Genomic DNA, 16,023 nt, shown 5'->3' on the forward strand with positions numbered 1-16,023 from the left:
TGCTCTTATAAAATATAGTTCCGTAACTTATTTTTGAGATTTTCTTTTTCTGAATAAAAATATAACATCCAAACTTTAATTCAGAAAAAGAAAATTTTAAAAATAAATTACACAACTACATTTACAGGAGCATTAAAGTCCGTGCCGCGTCCCCGTCCCCCAATGTATACAACTCAGGGGGACGGAGGGAGTATAACACAGCTTGGAGGCAACTGAGCAGAGTGAATACGCATTTGCTATGTGCGTCTTCTTTACATTTAAAAAAATAAAATACATACGCATATGTAAGATGCGTGTTTGAGTGGGTAAAATGAACACATTTTCTGTATATGGTTATTTTGGACACATGACCCCTGAAAAACAGTTATTTCTGGCATTTTCTCAATTTGAGATTTACTTTAAGTAATTTAATTCAATTCAATTCAATTTATGAAAAAATAAATTATTTAGGATGTTAACCAATAAAAAAAAGAGAAATTAATTTAGTACCAATATATCATTCCTTATTTTAGGCCAATGATATTCATTCGTTAACTTTAGATAATTTTAGAACAAATCAGAGTCCATCCTTAAATTTTTTTTATATGAATAATCAATAATTATATGTTTAGATCAATTTGATAAATCTTTTTTAAAATTATACGAGTCTCCACACCCTACAGATTAGAACGAGCTTTTTATTTACTCGATGGCAAAGAAAAACAGTTTCCTTATGTTGCGGTGGATAAAATATTAACATGTTACATGACGTGCATGGTCTTTCGAGTATTATATGATATATAAAATTATATATTTACTATTTTAGAAAATTAAATTCACACTTAGCCAATATAAACATCGTTTTTATAATTATAAATATATAATTATAATGTGATTGGTTAACTGCATACCTGGGTAGACTCAGGTATTATAATATAGGATAAATACAAGTTAGCATCCAGAATGACCAGTTTTCATAAACCTCACAGTGATTTTATAATTTACTAAGACAAATTTTTTATTAAATCCATAAAATTTATTGACATAAGTGAATTTTTACAAGATATACACTTTTACGGTATACTCGATTGAATTTAATAATTTTTATTATTTCATAAATATGTTAAGTGCATACAAATTATCAGAAATATGGCTATAATGACAATTATGCAAATTAAATGAATATGCGTATAAATCAATTAAATTATATAATATAATAATAACGACTGATATTAGGCATGTTCCACCCGATCCGATCGACCTTAACCCAACATTACTTTATTCAATAGAGGAAATTAAAAAACATTATGACCTTGAAATTACTCGCCCGCTCGCGTCCCCATTCACTAACTGGCTCCCCAGTTCTCATATATATATTATAAAAAATTTATACATAAATATTACAATATTGTTAAAATTAAAATAATTTTATACAAGTCCACCCATAAATTTTCATATGACTAAACAATATTTCTAATTTGTTGCGGTGGTTAAAATATTAACATGTATTACGTGACATACATGGTTTTTTGAGTATTATATAATATAAAATTAAATATAAAATATTTATAATTTGTTGCGGTGGTTAAAATAATTTTATACGAGTCCACCCATAAATTTTTATATGACTAAACAATATTTCTAATTCATTGCGGTGGTTAAAATATTAACATGTATTACATGATATACATGGTCTTTTGAGTATTATATGATATAAAATTAAATATTTCATATTTTATAAAATTAAATTCATACTCATCTAATATCGTGAAAATGCCCTAAATAACTAATATTTATGTAATGCATGCCCAAAATAACAAACGTCGAGTTTGATGCCTTTTTGATGCCTCTTTTAATCAATCAGTGGCGCATTCAAAGGATGCGCGTATATGAATCAAGTGATTTAACCACTACGGGGTACTTCTGATCCAAATAAAGACAACCCATGCATATTTCTTCATATCCAAAATAGCTTTGGACTCCGTGATGCTGTATGTATGATCATATATGTGTTTTCAAAAGCGAACAAAAAAAAAATGACACGCATTCTGACTATGCGTGTTTGTTGGTCACGCATACTATATATGCGTAACTTGCAAGCAAATTCAAAATTTAGTCTAATCCTCACACACGATTGATGCTCATGCACAAAATCAGCCAAAGCATGCGCATTAACTAGATCCGCACTCAGTATTCGCATTCAGAGAATGCGACTCTTTGTGGTTATTTTGGTCCATTTTAGTGTGGGTGATCATTATGGACAATATGCGCAGAAAATGAGTTATATTGGATATTCACCCTCTAATATAAACATCGTTTTTATAAGTGTAAATTTATAATTATAATGAGAAAAATAATATAAAATAAACACAAGTTAACATACAGAACGACAAATATAGAAATCTCACAATGACTTTACAATTTATTAGGACAAAATTTTCATTATGTTCGTGATTAAAATAGATATAGAAATAAAATATATTTATCTTCTTAAATTCATAAAATCTTATTTACATGAGTGATTTTGTTACAAATTTATACCTTTAAGGCATGCTCCATTGAATTTAATAATTTATATTACTTCGTAAATAAGTTAAGTGCATACAAATTTTCTAAACTATGGCAACGAAAACTAATCATGCGGATATAAATGAATTTTTGCGTACAAATTAATTAAATTATATATTATAATAATAATGACTGATATCAGGGGATGCATCCACCCGACCCGATCGACCTTAATCTGACATTACTTTATTTAATACGGAAAATTGAAAAAATTTATGGCCCTCAAATTACTCGCCCAGCTCCCTTCCCTGTTTACTAACTGCCTCCCCAATCCTCATATATACTATAAAAAAATTCATACATAAATATTACATAATTGTTGACGATAATATAATTTTATATGTACATTTTTTATTCTCATATTAGTTTTCAATATCTCATATTATAAAAACAAATTAGTTTAGATCAACATCGGTGCAAATTCAGGATTCAGTATGAAATTGAGATAATTCAGATTTTGGATCCGAAACCGGGAGCAGGGATTGCATTCGCATTCCATGATCTCTAAACGATAGTCGATCCTTATATAATATTTGATTGAAAAGAAAATATGATTATTTCATTTCATATAATATGAGGGTGTTGAGCAGAGTATTTAAGAAATAATATTATTTTTCTTAAAAATTTATACCTATATTATGTAATAAAATTATATAAATGATAAAACAATATGTACTTGAATTTGTAAGTATACAAACTTATTTTTATTTTATAAAAATAACCATTCGGTGCGTAGCACGGGTAAAATGCTAGTGAGAGATAAATTGGCAGTAGTGACTAGTGAGTGAAAGAGCAACTGTGCATGAGATTAGTATTTAGTAGGATTGAAGGTGACAACATTTTTGGTTGCATAAAGAGGGATTCCACTTTCTCCATCACCATAAATCAGAACAGTGTCTGCATTAACCGATCTACTATGTAGTCGACCTCTCATTAACTAACCAAGATGTACAAATTCTGCACTAAGCGCATGTGTATATTTAGATCTTATGTGAGGATTATTTGTCTATAAGTGCTATTTTGATTCAGATATGACATGTGGGTTTTTAATTGTTTCGTTTTGATAGATAGTGACTGTTTGATTAACCTGTTTCATTAACCTTCATATAAAATACTATATACCAACCAAACACAAATTTGAACTTCCCATTTCTTATAATTTTCATAGTAATGAAATAATTTCTCATTGTTAACCAAACAATCATATATATGCATCAAACTTTTCTTTAAAGGAAAAGTATTATTATGGACCTATATGTGAAGACTTCCTATGTTTACCACAGGGTCTTCATTCTTCAGGCACACGATGATTATTAACACACCAGGCTTGCAAAAGCATTATTCCAATATATATGACTTATCAACTTTGGAAATTTTATTACAGGACAAATTATTCGTCTGATTTTTATATTTTATATTTATTCATATTATTTATTTTGGCGTCGAGTTTATTTTCATCTTAGTTGCTGAAGTTTAGAGCCTGAAGGCCAGCAATGGAGCTTCCTTGTCGAACCCTTCTGAGAAGGAGTGTGACGCCAATTCTTTAACAGTTGTTTCTCTATACTTGGGAGGATTGTCTTCAGAAACCAACTCTTTGATAGGTCCATATAACTTTGTAGATGGCATCATAGCCGTGCTAAAGAAGCAAGCTACTGATACCCTGGGGCCAATATTGTTCGCCACAACTCTGTGCATAACGCTTTTAAATTGATCATTTGTTATAAGCTGAAAAACAACCATCAAACAAGAATGAGAAACTTGAACTAATCTTCTTTTTAGTCACTCGATGTACACTACATTTGAATTTGTAATGCTTGCCTGTAAAAGACCTCCAACGTTAACTATAAGCGTTCCTGTAAGAGGTGGAACATCAATCCAATGGCCTCGGTGACGAATTTGGAGTCCACCAATTTGATCTTGAAGAAGTATTGTGAGAAAACCATTGTCAGTGTGTGGGGTGGCACCTTGTGTGAGTTCTGGCTGCGGACATGGGGGATAATAGTTGCAAATAGACGTAAGCCCCTTGGCACATTCCATATCGTTCAGGTGATTAGCATCTAGTCCCAGAGCCTCGGAGAGTAATTCAAATAATGTAAGCGCCAGTTTCATCATTTGCTTCGCATACTCCATCTGGATATCCCTGCACATTTTAAGCATGAAATGTTCAACTTTTAAGGCATTTTTATAACCATTATAACCCAGACCGAGCCATAAAAATTTAGATTTTAAATTTTTATTAAGAAAAAAAATCTTAAAAATAAGTTATAGAACTATACTTTATACTTTACAAGAGCATTAAAATACGTGTCGTGTCCCTGTCTCCAAATGTATACTATCCAGGGGGACGGAGGGAGTATCATTCAGAATTAAGCATACCTGTATGGTGCTGGCAGTTCCTCTGGTGTTGGAGGAGAAGGAGCCATAAAACAGGAAAGTGTGTCCCTCCAATCAGCTGCAGGTGCTCTAAACAAATCATAATTGCTATTATACACCACTTTTTTGCTATAGTCACGCGTGTAAAACTGTCTTCTCACCTCAGTGTCTTGATCAAAGAACCTACTCACACTCTGAAGCATCTCTTCTAATACATTCACAGGAATTCCATGATTGGCAACTTGAAAAAACCCGAATGTCTCTGATGCATACCGCACTGTTTCCACTATACCTTGACGAGTCACCAAATCCTTGTCAAGGCGTTCAAGATCAATGACAGGAATGCTAAATTCTGAGCACTTGTCATATGAGGTCTTGTACAAGGTATGAGGTGGATGAATGAATATCTCCGGAACCTTCCCAAGTCCAGCATCTACAAGTCCTTTCACCCCGGCTTTCGTGTCATCAAAAGCTTGTACTTCTCTGCGACGGTTGGAATAAGATGTGATCAAAGGTACTGCTGCTTCCATGGTTCTACCACTTACCATGCACCATCTTGTGTTATCTGCATCTTATATAGTTATATTTTGAATGCTTGGATTTCATGGGCCACACCAATAATGAAAAAAATTAGTTAAGACAGCTCCAGCCAACAACAAGCTGTTCCCCAAGAAACTACTAACGTGCAGCTTTGCTATATTCTTCGCCACACAAATTATTCATAAAGTTCATTGACAACTACATAGAACAACCGCTTTCTAAATAAAAACATTAAAATAACACTCGCCAACTCCATCTTAAAGTCATGTATAATCGCAAGTCATATATAATTACCAAAACTTCATTTTAGTGTCATACATTATTAGCAAAACTTTCACTTGACAAGTATTGATGGATAATTAGAAAAAATTTAATATCACAACTTGACGACTTCGTTTTAACAATTATTTTCATAAAATTTCTTCCCCAGACTGAGAAGGCTTCGATTTCATATGTTTGATTCCTAAACCCGTGTTCTTGTGAGATTTTTTTGCTAAACTGAAATCTATGAAAGAAGTTAAATGTGTAAAATCAAACTCTGCAAATACCTACGTTCCTCTGAGAATAATTTTAGCCTAAAATCTCCCTAGAAGTACAAACGAGCTCCAAATTTCGTTTTAATACTTCTATAGAAATGGTGAAAAAGATTAACACTTTCATTAAAATGACGGCATGGCAGACCATATGTAATCCACATGACATTCTCAGAGTACTCTGCATGTAATATTTGGTGTTTTATAATCTAAACTTAGTCATTAAAAAATTGAAATATTGTATCAGTTTCGTCACTGACAGATGGTATCCTTGGACCTTGATTCAAATTTTCAAAGTAGTGAAATGACTCATTTGATATATTTGGATACAACAAGTGATGTATTTAATACTTAACCCTATAAACTACTGTAGATCTGCATCATGTGTTTCCTGAACTTTTTGCATTTATGCTCAGTGAACTCATGTTCTTTATCACAAGGAACTGTGTAATGAGGGATCTATAGACCATTGCATGATAACAGTTAAGACTATGGTTTTAAAATTAAATTCCACTGGCAGGCATGAATTAGAATTTTATTCTGTAGACATAGCAGTTGATGCAACTACATTCTTTGGATTCGACTTAAACATGTTCTGAAACAAGCACAACATTCCCAAATCTCAATCACTCAATTTGCAGAGTAATTCATTTCAAACCATACAATCAATCATAGCAATAATTTTTTATTCTGGTGTGGAATTTCATCTCGGTTGATGAAGTTTAGAGCCTGAAGTGCAGCAATCGAGATTCCCCACCAAGCCCTTTTGAAAAGGCATATGATGAAAATTCTTGAACAGTTGTTTCTCTATACTTGGGAGGATTATCTTCTGAAACCAACTCTTTGATGGGTGCATATAACTTAGTAGATGGCACTACAGAAGTGCTAAAGAAGCATGCTGCTGATACCCTGGGGCCAATAACATTCGACACTACTCTGTGCTCCACGCTTTTAAAGCGATCATTAGTTATAAGCTGAAAAACAATCATTACACAAGAATCAGAAGAAAAAAGAATGGAAAACTTGAACCAGTCTTTGCTTCAACCATTTAATGTCACATTGGAACTGCACTACTTGCCTGTAAAAGATCTCCAACATTAACTACAAGCGATCCTGGCAAAGGCGGAACATCAATCCATTGATCTTGGTGAAGAATTTGGAGTCCACCAACTTGATCCTGAAGGAGTACAGTGAGAAAACCACCATCCGTGTGTCTGGTGGTGCCTAATGTGAGTTCTGGTTGCGGACATGGGGGGTAGTATTGGCATGCAGATGTAAGCCCCTTGGCGCATTCCATATCTTGAAGATGATTAGGGTCCAGTTGAAGAGCCTTTGATAGTAATTCAAATAATGTTGTCCCCAGTTTCATCACATGTTTTGAATAATCCATCTGGATATCTCTACAAATTTTAATCATTAATTTTTAAATTTTCAGCTTCACTGGTAGGAAAATATAGGTCACATTTACAAAGATCCAGAATTATCATATTAAAATTAAGCATACCTGCATGGTGCTGGCAATTCCTCTGGTTCAGGAGGAGGAGCCATAACACAGTAAAGTGTGTCCCTCCAATCAGCAGCGCGTGCACTAAACAAATACAAATTGCTATGATACGCCACTTTTTTGGTGTAGTCACGCGTGTAAAACTCTTTCTTCACCTCAGTGTCTTGCTCAAAGAACCTACGTACTCCATGAAGCATCTCTTCTAATACATTCACTGGAATCCCATGATTCACAACTTGGAAAACACCAAATGTCTCAGATGCACACCGCACTTTATCCACTATCTCTTGATGACTCTCTTGATCTTTATCAAGGCCTTCAAGATCGATGACAGGAATACAAAAATCTTTGCACTTGTCACCTGAGTTCTTTTCAAAGACATCAGGTGGATGAATGAATATATCCGGAATCTTCTTAACTCCAGCGTCTACTAGTCCTTTCACCCCGGCTTTGGTGTCATCAAAAGCTTGTAATTCATTCTTCCGGTTGGAGTAAGATCTGTGGGACTGTTCTGCTGCTTCCATGGTACTATCAGTGACCATAAACATCTTGCATTATGTGCATTATATATTGTAATTGCTATTATTTCTTGCCACGCCAGTAGTTCAAAGATAAATAATTGACAGCTCCATCTAACAACTAGTTTCCCAAAAATACTCAAACGTGGAACTTGACAGCTTCATTTTGATACGTCATACATAATTAGTAAAACTTCATCTCAGCAAGTCATGCATAATTTGCAACAATAATGATAATATCTGCGTGTTATAGTTATCTTTTCGAATTGCAAATGCATGAATTTATCATATTTGCTGGCAAATGGTTACAAGATAACATTTGATGCATCTCAGAGCATTCGCATCTGGTGCCTTGTCCTCATCCTTGTTAAAGCAATTCTTGGCGGCTGGTGAGGTAATTGAGAGTTGTATCATCAACAAGTTTCAAGTCACTGCTCCGATTTAAGTAGGTGGCTGCGCACCAGGGGCGAACGCACGTAAAATGATGAGGAGAAATTTGCTAATCAAAGCAAAAATTATTATCCTTAAATCATAGTAATATATTATTTTGACATTGTATTACTTGTAACAAGTCAAATATAAAAACAAAAAAAATTCCAGAGAAACAGAGTAATCCATAGACATATTGAATATCCCCTTTAATTCACATACAGACATGGTACATAGGTGATTAATTTATCACTAATCAACTATGATAATTTAACTACCAAACAATTCATCTTGAATCTTTAGAGCCTGATCTGCAGTAATGGAGGAAGCCATTAAGCCCTTATGAATACGAGCACATAATGAGTTCCCCTTGATCCATATCAATAGCCTAGTTAAGCAACTTAAAAGCTGATAGTGCAGAGGTTCCATCGAGACCTTTGTTGTAATAGTGTGTGATGAACTCTTTGATAGTAATTTCTCTATAGCGTGGCGGGTTTGTTTCAGATAGCAACTCCTTGATTGGGCCGTATGACCTTGATGCTATTTCCTCCGGAAAGTGTGTTCTAAAGAAACTTGCCACTGATATTCTCGGGCCAATCTTTTGTGCTAATACTCTGTGGTTCACACTCTTGAATTTGTCATTAGTAATGAGCTGCACAGATAAAACAAGTTCAAACAATTTGTAATCTAGCCATAGTTTTGTACATAATGATCAGTACTACTAACATAATAAACTGTTACTGCAAATGAGCTAATATATAATGAGTTTTTCATGACATATAACATCCCTTTACCTGTAAAAGGTCTGCAATATTTACTATTAAAGATCCGGGGACATGAGGGATATCGATCCACTCATTGTCATGAATAACTTGGAGGCCACCAATGTTGTCTTGCAAGAGTATGGTAAAAAACCCGCTATCAGAGTGATTGCTGGTGGCTAGAGTCTGGTTCAGGGCATACAGGGTAGTAGTGGCCAACTACGAAAAGGCCTTCAGCACAAGCTATGTCTTTCAAGTGGTTCCTATCAAGTCCAAGGTCTTCAGCACAAGCTATGCCTTTCAAGTGGTTCCTATCAAGTCCAAGAGCCTCTGAGAATAGTTCCAACAGTGTAATTCCCATTTTCATTATGTGCTCTGAGTAATCAAACATGATGTCTCTGCAGTACAGGATAATGCACAAAATCAAAAACCAAGAACTTGTCAATATTCAAAATATTATGTATCTGGTTTTTGAGTATATATGATACTACTCAATTCTTGGATAAAATTGAGCAGAGGCAAAACTAAGCAAACATTTAATTTTCGACCTACTAAAAGAAGAGTAAGTTTTTTTTAACTGAGATTATCACAACCATGTAGTAGCTTATAGGTTCAATCAATTTCCATCCACAAAAACACGCATAATTCAGGAGTCTTGACATGTACCTGCACACTTCAGGCATTTCCTCCGGCTGAGGAGGCTCCGGAGCCATGTTACAGAAGATAGTATCCCTCCAGTTAGCTGCAGGTGCTTTATAAAGATCAAAATTGCTATTATACAGAAACTTTTTCGTGAAATCACGCGAATAAAACAGCTTCTTCAGCTCAGTATCTTGCTCATGAAACTTATGTTGGGTTTTAGTTTCTATCTATGAGATTAAAAGCCCAATAGGATTACCCTTGTTTTGGCCCACAAGGAGATAAAAATAAAGGGAACCCTATATATAAATATAGGAGGATATTTGTGAAAATAAGCAAGAGAGAAAATAGGCAAAAGAGATATATTGTGTGAAAATTCGTAGGTAATTTTCTGGTTGCGTTGGCTGCCTTATTTTTGCGTTTCCCGGAGTTCCAACGGTCGGATCGTCCTGAATTTCGGACAGCATCTTCCTAACACCGATATCTAAATTCTGAACGGTGGAGATCGGATTCGGAGGTGTATTTGAGGGGCTGGGCAGTAGCTAAAGAGCCGTGGAGAGGCTGAACCTAGCCGTGGGTCTTTGTTCTTTTGTTGCTTATTTGATTCCATACTTCTTGACGAGTTATTCCAAGAGTGTGAAGGTGATTGTATTCCTCTAGTTTTATCTGGAGAAGAACTTGGTGTATTACCCATATAATTTATCATAGTGAATTGTTTGGGTGGACTACGGTCCCGTGGTTTTTACTCCTTTCATTGAGGGGGTTTTCCACGTATAATTCTTGGTGTCTTGTTTATTGTTTATTGTTGCTTTACTTGTTTGTTTCATCGAAGGTTCATACAAGTAGGGATAAGTATTGTCCAACGAAGATTAATTCCGCACTTAGTTGTTGCCGTTGTGGTCACTTTTTCCCATCAGATTGGCATCAGAGCCAGGTTATTGTTTTTGAACTTGTTTGAACGATGGAAACGAATACGAGTAGAATGGTTAATTTGAATGGTTCTAATTATCATGTTTGGAAAGGGAAGATGGAGGATCTTCTTTATGTGAAGGAATATTATCTTCCCGTGTTTACTACGGAGAAGCCTGCAAATAAAACCGAGCAAGAATGGACTATTTTGCATCGACAGGTTTGTGGGTATATACGGCAATGGGTGGATGATAATGTTTTGAACCATATTAGTGGAGAGACACATGCGCGTACTTTGTGGAACAAGCTCGAGCAACTCTATGCTCGAAAGACGGGAAATAATAAGTTGTATTTGATTAAACAGTTGATGTCTCTGCGATATCAAGATGGCACTACAATTTCTGATCACTTGAATGCATTCCAAGGAATTATGAATCAGCTTGCTGGAATGGGTATCAAGTTTGAAGATGAGATACAGGGATTGTGTCTTTTGGGTACTTTACCAGATTCTTGGGAGACATTCAGGATGTCTTTGTCGAACTCAGCTCCGGATGGTATTATCAGTATGGAACTAGCTAAGAGCAGTATTCTGAATGAAGAGATGAGAAGAAAGTCACAGGGTTCCTCTTCACAATCAGAAATCCTAGTCACCGAAAGGAAGGGGAGAGCTCAAAGCAGAGGTCCAGCCAATAGAGGTAATCAACGGAGTAGTTCTAGAGGTAAGTATTCTAATGTTGAGTGCTATCATTGTGGTAAGAAGGGACATACGAAAAAGTTCTGCAGAAAGTTGAAGCGAGAAAATAAAAAGAGCTCAGACAACGATCAGACGAAAACTGACAGTAGTAATGATAATTCTGTGGTGATTGCTACTACTGATGAGCACCTGATCTGTTGTGATGGAGACATTGTTAACCTTGCACAAGATGATTTGAGTTGGGCTATTGATAGTGGTGCTTCGTGTCATGTTACGTCACGAAGGGACTTCTTTACATCTTATACTTCTGGTGATTTTGGAGATGTTAAAATGGGTAACAGTGGCATATCAAAAGTTGTTGGCGTCGGTGAGGTATGTCTGAAGTTTGACACGGGCATGGAGTTATTTCTTCATGATGTGAAGCACGTTCCAGATATGCGAATGAATTTAATTTCAACAGGCCTTCTTGATGATGAAGGGTATGTTAGCAGCTTTGGTAATGGTCAATGGAAGCTCACTCGGGGTTCTTTAATTGTTGCAAGAGGAAAGAGGTGTCCAAAATTATATATGACACAACCTAAAGTCTCTACTAGCATTGTTAACGCTGTGGAGAATGTTGATATGATCGATTTATGGCATAAGAGACTTGCTCATATGACTGAAAAAGGAATGAATATGCTGTCGAAGAAAAAGGTACTATCTGGTCTGACTGATATACATTTGAAAAGATGTTCTCACTGTGTTGCTGGCAAGCAAAACAGAGTTTCTTTTAAGAGTCGTCCTCCCTCTCGTAGAGAGCATATACTTGACTTGGTGCATTCCGATGTTTGTGGTCCCATGAAAACCCGAACCAATGGTGGTTCATTATATTTTGTTACATTCATCGATGATCATTCAAGGAAGTTGTGGGTTTATACCTTGAAGACTAAAGATCAAGTATTAGACGTGTTTAAGCATTTTCAGGCTTTAGTTGAGAGACAGACTGGGAAGAAACTGAAATGTATCCGGACAGATAATGGAGGGGAGTATACAGGTCCCTTTGATGTGTATTGCAGACAGCAGGGTATTCGGCATCAAAAGACTCCACCAAAGACACCTCAGCTTAATGGTTTGGCAGAGAGGATGAACAGAACACTAGTGGAGCGGGTCAGATGTTTACTTTCACATGCTGAGTTGCCGATGTCTTTCTGGGGTGAGGCACTGAATACTGCGGTAAATGTGTTAAATCTCTCACCTTGTGTTCCTTTACAGTTTGATATTCCAGATAGAGTTTGGAGTGGTAAAGATGTTTCTTATGATCACTTGCGTGTCTTTGGATGCAAGGCTTTTGTGCATATTCCCAAAGATGAAAGGTCTAAACTAGATGTGAAGACTAAAGAGTGTATATTCCTTGGTTATAGCCAAGATGAGTTCGGTTATAGGCTCTATGATCCAGTTTCAAAGAAGATCGTGAGAAGCCGAGATGTTATCTTTGTTGAAGATCAGAGTTTGAAAGATGTTGGAAAGGCAGAGTCAGTTCCTCAACATAATAATGATCTGGTTGATTTGGATCCAGTTCCTCCAAGACATGTGGACTCGCAGGTTGGAGACGATGCTCATGATAATGACCAACATGACACTAATACTGATATTCCCGAAAATAGTGACATGGATGATGATGCCCATGAGGAATCACCGGTACAAAATGTTCCACCATTCGTTCCACTCAGGCGGTCTAACAGAGATCGTCATCCTTCCAACAGGTATTCTGCTGATGAGTATGTTCTATTGACTGATAGTGGTGAACCTGAATCTTATGCAGAAGCTATAGAAGATGAGCACAAGAAGGAGTGGGTTTATGCCATGCAAGATGAGATGAAATCCTTGTATGAGAATAATACTTTTGAGTTGGTGAAGCTACCTAAGGGAAAACGAGCTTTGAAGAACAGGTGGGTTTACAGAGTGAAGCAAGATGAGCATACTTCACAACCACGGTACAAAGCTAGGTTGGTCGTCAAGGGATTCAGTCAGAAAAAGGGTATTGATTTTGATGAGATTTTTTCTCCCGTTGTTAAGATGACATCAATTCGTACGGTGCTTGGTTTAGCAGCTAGTCTTGATTTGGAGGTTGAACAAATGGATGTCAAGACAGCTTTTCTACATGGTGACTTGGACAAAGAAATCTATATGGAGCAGCCTGAAGGTTTTCAGGTTAAAGGTAAAGAGGGGTATGTTTGTAGACTTCTAAAAAGTCTATATGGTTTGAAGCAAGCACCAAGGCGATGGTATAAAAAGTTCGAGTCATTTATGAAGAAGCAAGGCTACCGTAAGACTATTTCTGACCATTGTGTTTTTGTTCAGAGATTTTCAGATGATGATTTTATCATATTATTGCTTTATGTGGATGACATGCTTATTGTTGGCAAAAATACTGAAAGAATTTCCCAACTGAAGCAACAGTTGAGTAAGTCCTTTGCCATGAAGGACTTGGGGCCAGCGAAACAGATTCTTGGCATTCGTATTCATCGAGATAGAGTGGCCAAGAAGTTGCATATATCACAAGAGCAATATATTGAGAAGGTGCTTTGCAGGTTCAACATGGATAAAGCTAAAGTTGTTAGTTCTCCTCTTACTACCAACTTTAAGTTAACTGAAAAGGATTCTCCTTCTACGAAGGAAGAAATTGCAGAGATGGATGGAGTTCCATATGCCTCAGCAGTAGGAAGTTTGATGTATGCTATGGTATCTACGAGACCTGATATAGCCTTTGCAGTTGGGGTTGTCAGTCGTTATCTTACAAATCCGGGTAAGAAGCATTGGGAAGCAGTTAAGTGGATTATGCGATATCTTCGAGGTACTTCCAAATTGGGTCTTACTTTTGGGAATGATAAACCAGTGCTTATTGGATATACAGATTCTGACTTGGCAGGTGATAAGGATACATTGAAATCCACTTCTGGATATTTGATGACTTTTGCAGGGGGAGCAGTCTCATGGCAATCTAGGTTGCAAAAGGGTGTTTCACTTTCTACGGGGGAGGCAGAGTATGTAGCAACAACCGAAGCTTGTAAAGAGTTGTTGTGGTTAAAGCGGTTGATGCAGGAGCTTGGCTTCCCGCAACAACGCTATGTGGTTCTTTGTGATAATCAAGCAGCTATCGATATTGCTAAGCATCCAACATTTCATGCAAGGACGAAACATATCGACATGAGGTATCATTGGATTAGAGACGCTCTTGAAGAAGGGTTGTTTGAAGTGGAAAAGGTACACACCGATGATAATGGTTCTGATATGTTGACAAAGTCTTTAGCTAAAGGGAAGCTAAAGGTATGTTGTTCGATCGCCGGAATGGCGAACTCTTTCTCATAGTTAGAAAGGGGGAGATTTGTTGGGTTTTAGTTTCTATCTATGAGATTAAAAGCCCAATAGGATTACCCTTGTTTTGGCCCACAAGGAGATAAAAATAAAGGGAACCCTATATATAAATATAGGAGGATATTTGTGAAAATAAGCAAGAGAGAAAATAGGCAAAAGAGATATATTGTGTGAAAATTCGTAGGTAATTTTCTGGTTGCGTTGGCTGCCTTGTTTTTGCGTTTCCCAGAGTTCCAACGGTCGGATCGTCCTGAATTTCGGACAGCATCTTCCTAACACCGATATCTAAATTCTGAACGGTGGAGATCGGATTCGGAGGTGTATTTGAGGGGCTGGGCAGTAGCTAAAGAGCCGTGGAGAGGCTGAACCTAGCCGTGGGTCTTTGTTCTTTTGTTGCTTATTTGATTCCATACTTCTTGACGAGTTATTCCAAGAGTGTGAAGGTGATTGTATTCCTCTAGTTTTATCTGGAGAAGAACTTGGTGTATTACCCATATAATTTATCATAGTGAATTGTTTGGGTGGACTACGGTCCCGTGGTTTATACTCCTTTCATTGAGGGGGTTTTCCACGTATAATTCTTGGTGTCTTGTTTATTGTTTATTGTTGCTTTACTTGTTTGTTTCATCGAAGGTTCATACAAATAGGGATAAGTATTGTCCAACGAAGATTAATTCCGCACTTAGTTGTTGCCGTTGTGGTCACTTTTTCCCATCAACTTACAAACTCCATCGATCATTTCATCCATGACACTTTCTGGAACACCATGATTCACAACTCGAAAAAATCCCCAGTTCTCACAAGCATCTCTAACTTCTTTAACAACTCTGCCACGCGAACTCTCATCGATATCAATATTTTTCAAGTCTATGCTTGGAAAACCAGATTTGCTGTGCCTTGAAGATGGAATTTGACTTATTTGAGCTTGATTATGTACAAATATTCGAGGGATTTTGGTGACACCGGAGTCTACAAGTCCCTTTACACCAGCTTTTGTATCATCAAAAGCTTTTAACTCACTTTGTCGATCATATCCTTGTTTCTCCATTGTTTTGGTAGCTCAAATGTTGTGACTACTGAGCTAAAATAGTGAGCAGATAAGATGATGTGGCGCGATGTGGACGCATTTTTTCCTGTATGACAAGGAAAAATTTAATCAATACTTATCAACAACGTCACTGCCTCCGTCACTTTTTGGTCATATGTTATAATCATATTATTA

General features: G+C 36.3%; 2 protein-coding genes across 2 annotated transcripts; both read right to left on the reverse strand.

Annotated features, from left to right (window-relative positions):
* Nucleotides 1-3,666: 3,666 nt before the first annotated feature.
* On the reverse strand, nt 3,667-5,474 carry LOC108199070 (1-aminocyclopropane-1-carboxylate oxidase homolog 1). Its single transcript, XM_017366825.2, has 3 exons — nt 4,924-5,474; nt 4,366-4,687; nt 3,667-4,272 (listed from the first exon to the last, which is right to left on the reverse strand). Exons 1-3 carry the CDS (start codon nt 5,466-5,468, stop codon nt 4,021-4,023), a joined length of 1,119 nt encoding a protein of 372 aa, XP_017222314.1. The 5' UTR covers nt 5,469-5,474; the 3' UTR covers nt 3,667-4,020.
* Nucleotides 5,475-6,469: 995 nt separating this feature from the next.
* On the reverse strand, nt 6,470-15,982 carry LOC108199068 (1-aminocyclopropane-1-carboxylate oxidase homolog 11). The gene is given in 9 exon segments (XM_064083922.1): nt 6,470-6,967; nt 7,072-7,393; nt 7,498-7,843; nt 7,929-7,933; nt 8,843-9,096; nt 9,239-9,392; nt 9,394-9,603; nt 9,872-10,074; nt 15,529-15,982. Coding segments are annotated over 9 exon segments (2,067 nt in total). The 5' UTR covers nt 15,850-15,982; the 3' UTR covers nt 6,470-6,715.
* Nucleotides 15,983-16,023: the final 41 nt, after the last annotated feature.

The sequence above is a fragment of the Daucus carota genome, chromosome 8 (genome assembly GCF_001625215.2).
Source record: "Daucus carota subsp. sativus chromosome 8, DH1 v3.0, whole genome shotgun sequence".
Taxonomy (NCBI): domain Eukaryota; kingdom Viridiplantae; phylum Streptophyta; class Magnoliopsida; order Apiales; family Apiaceae; genus Daucus; species Daucus carota.

What these genes read in the sequence shown, in the direction of transcription:
- LOC108199070 (XM_017366825.2), bottom strand. Translation starts at nt 5,468, where the DNA reads ATGGTAAGTGGTAGAACCATGGAAGCAGCAGTACCTTTGATCACATCT. An exon ending in GAACTGCCAGCACCATACAG is followed by an intron (nt 4,688 to 4,923) that starts GTATGCTTAATT and finishes TAAAATGTGCAG; the next exon opens with GGATATCCAGATGGAGTATG. An exon ending in ACGTTGGAGGTCTTTTACAG is followed by an intron (nt 4,273 to 4,365) that starts GCAAGCATTACA and finishes GTTGTTTTTCAG; the next exon opens with CTTATAACAAATGATCAATT.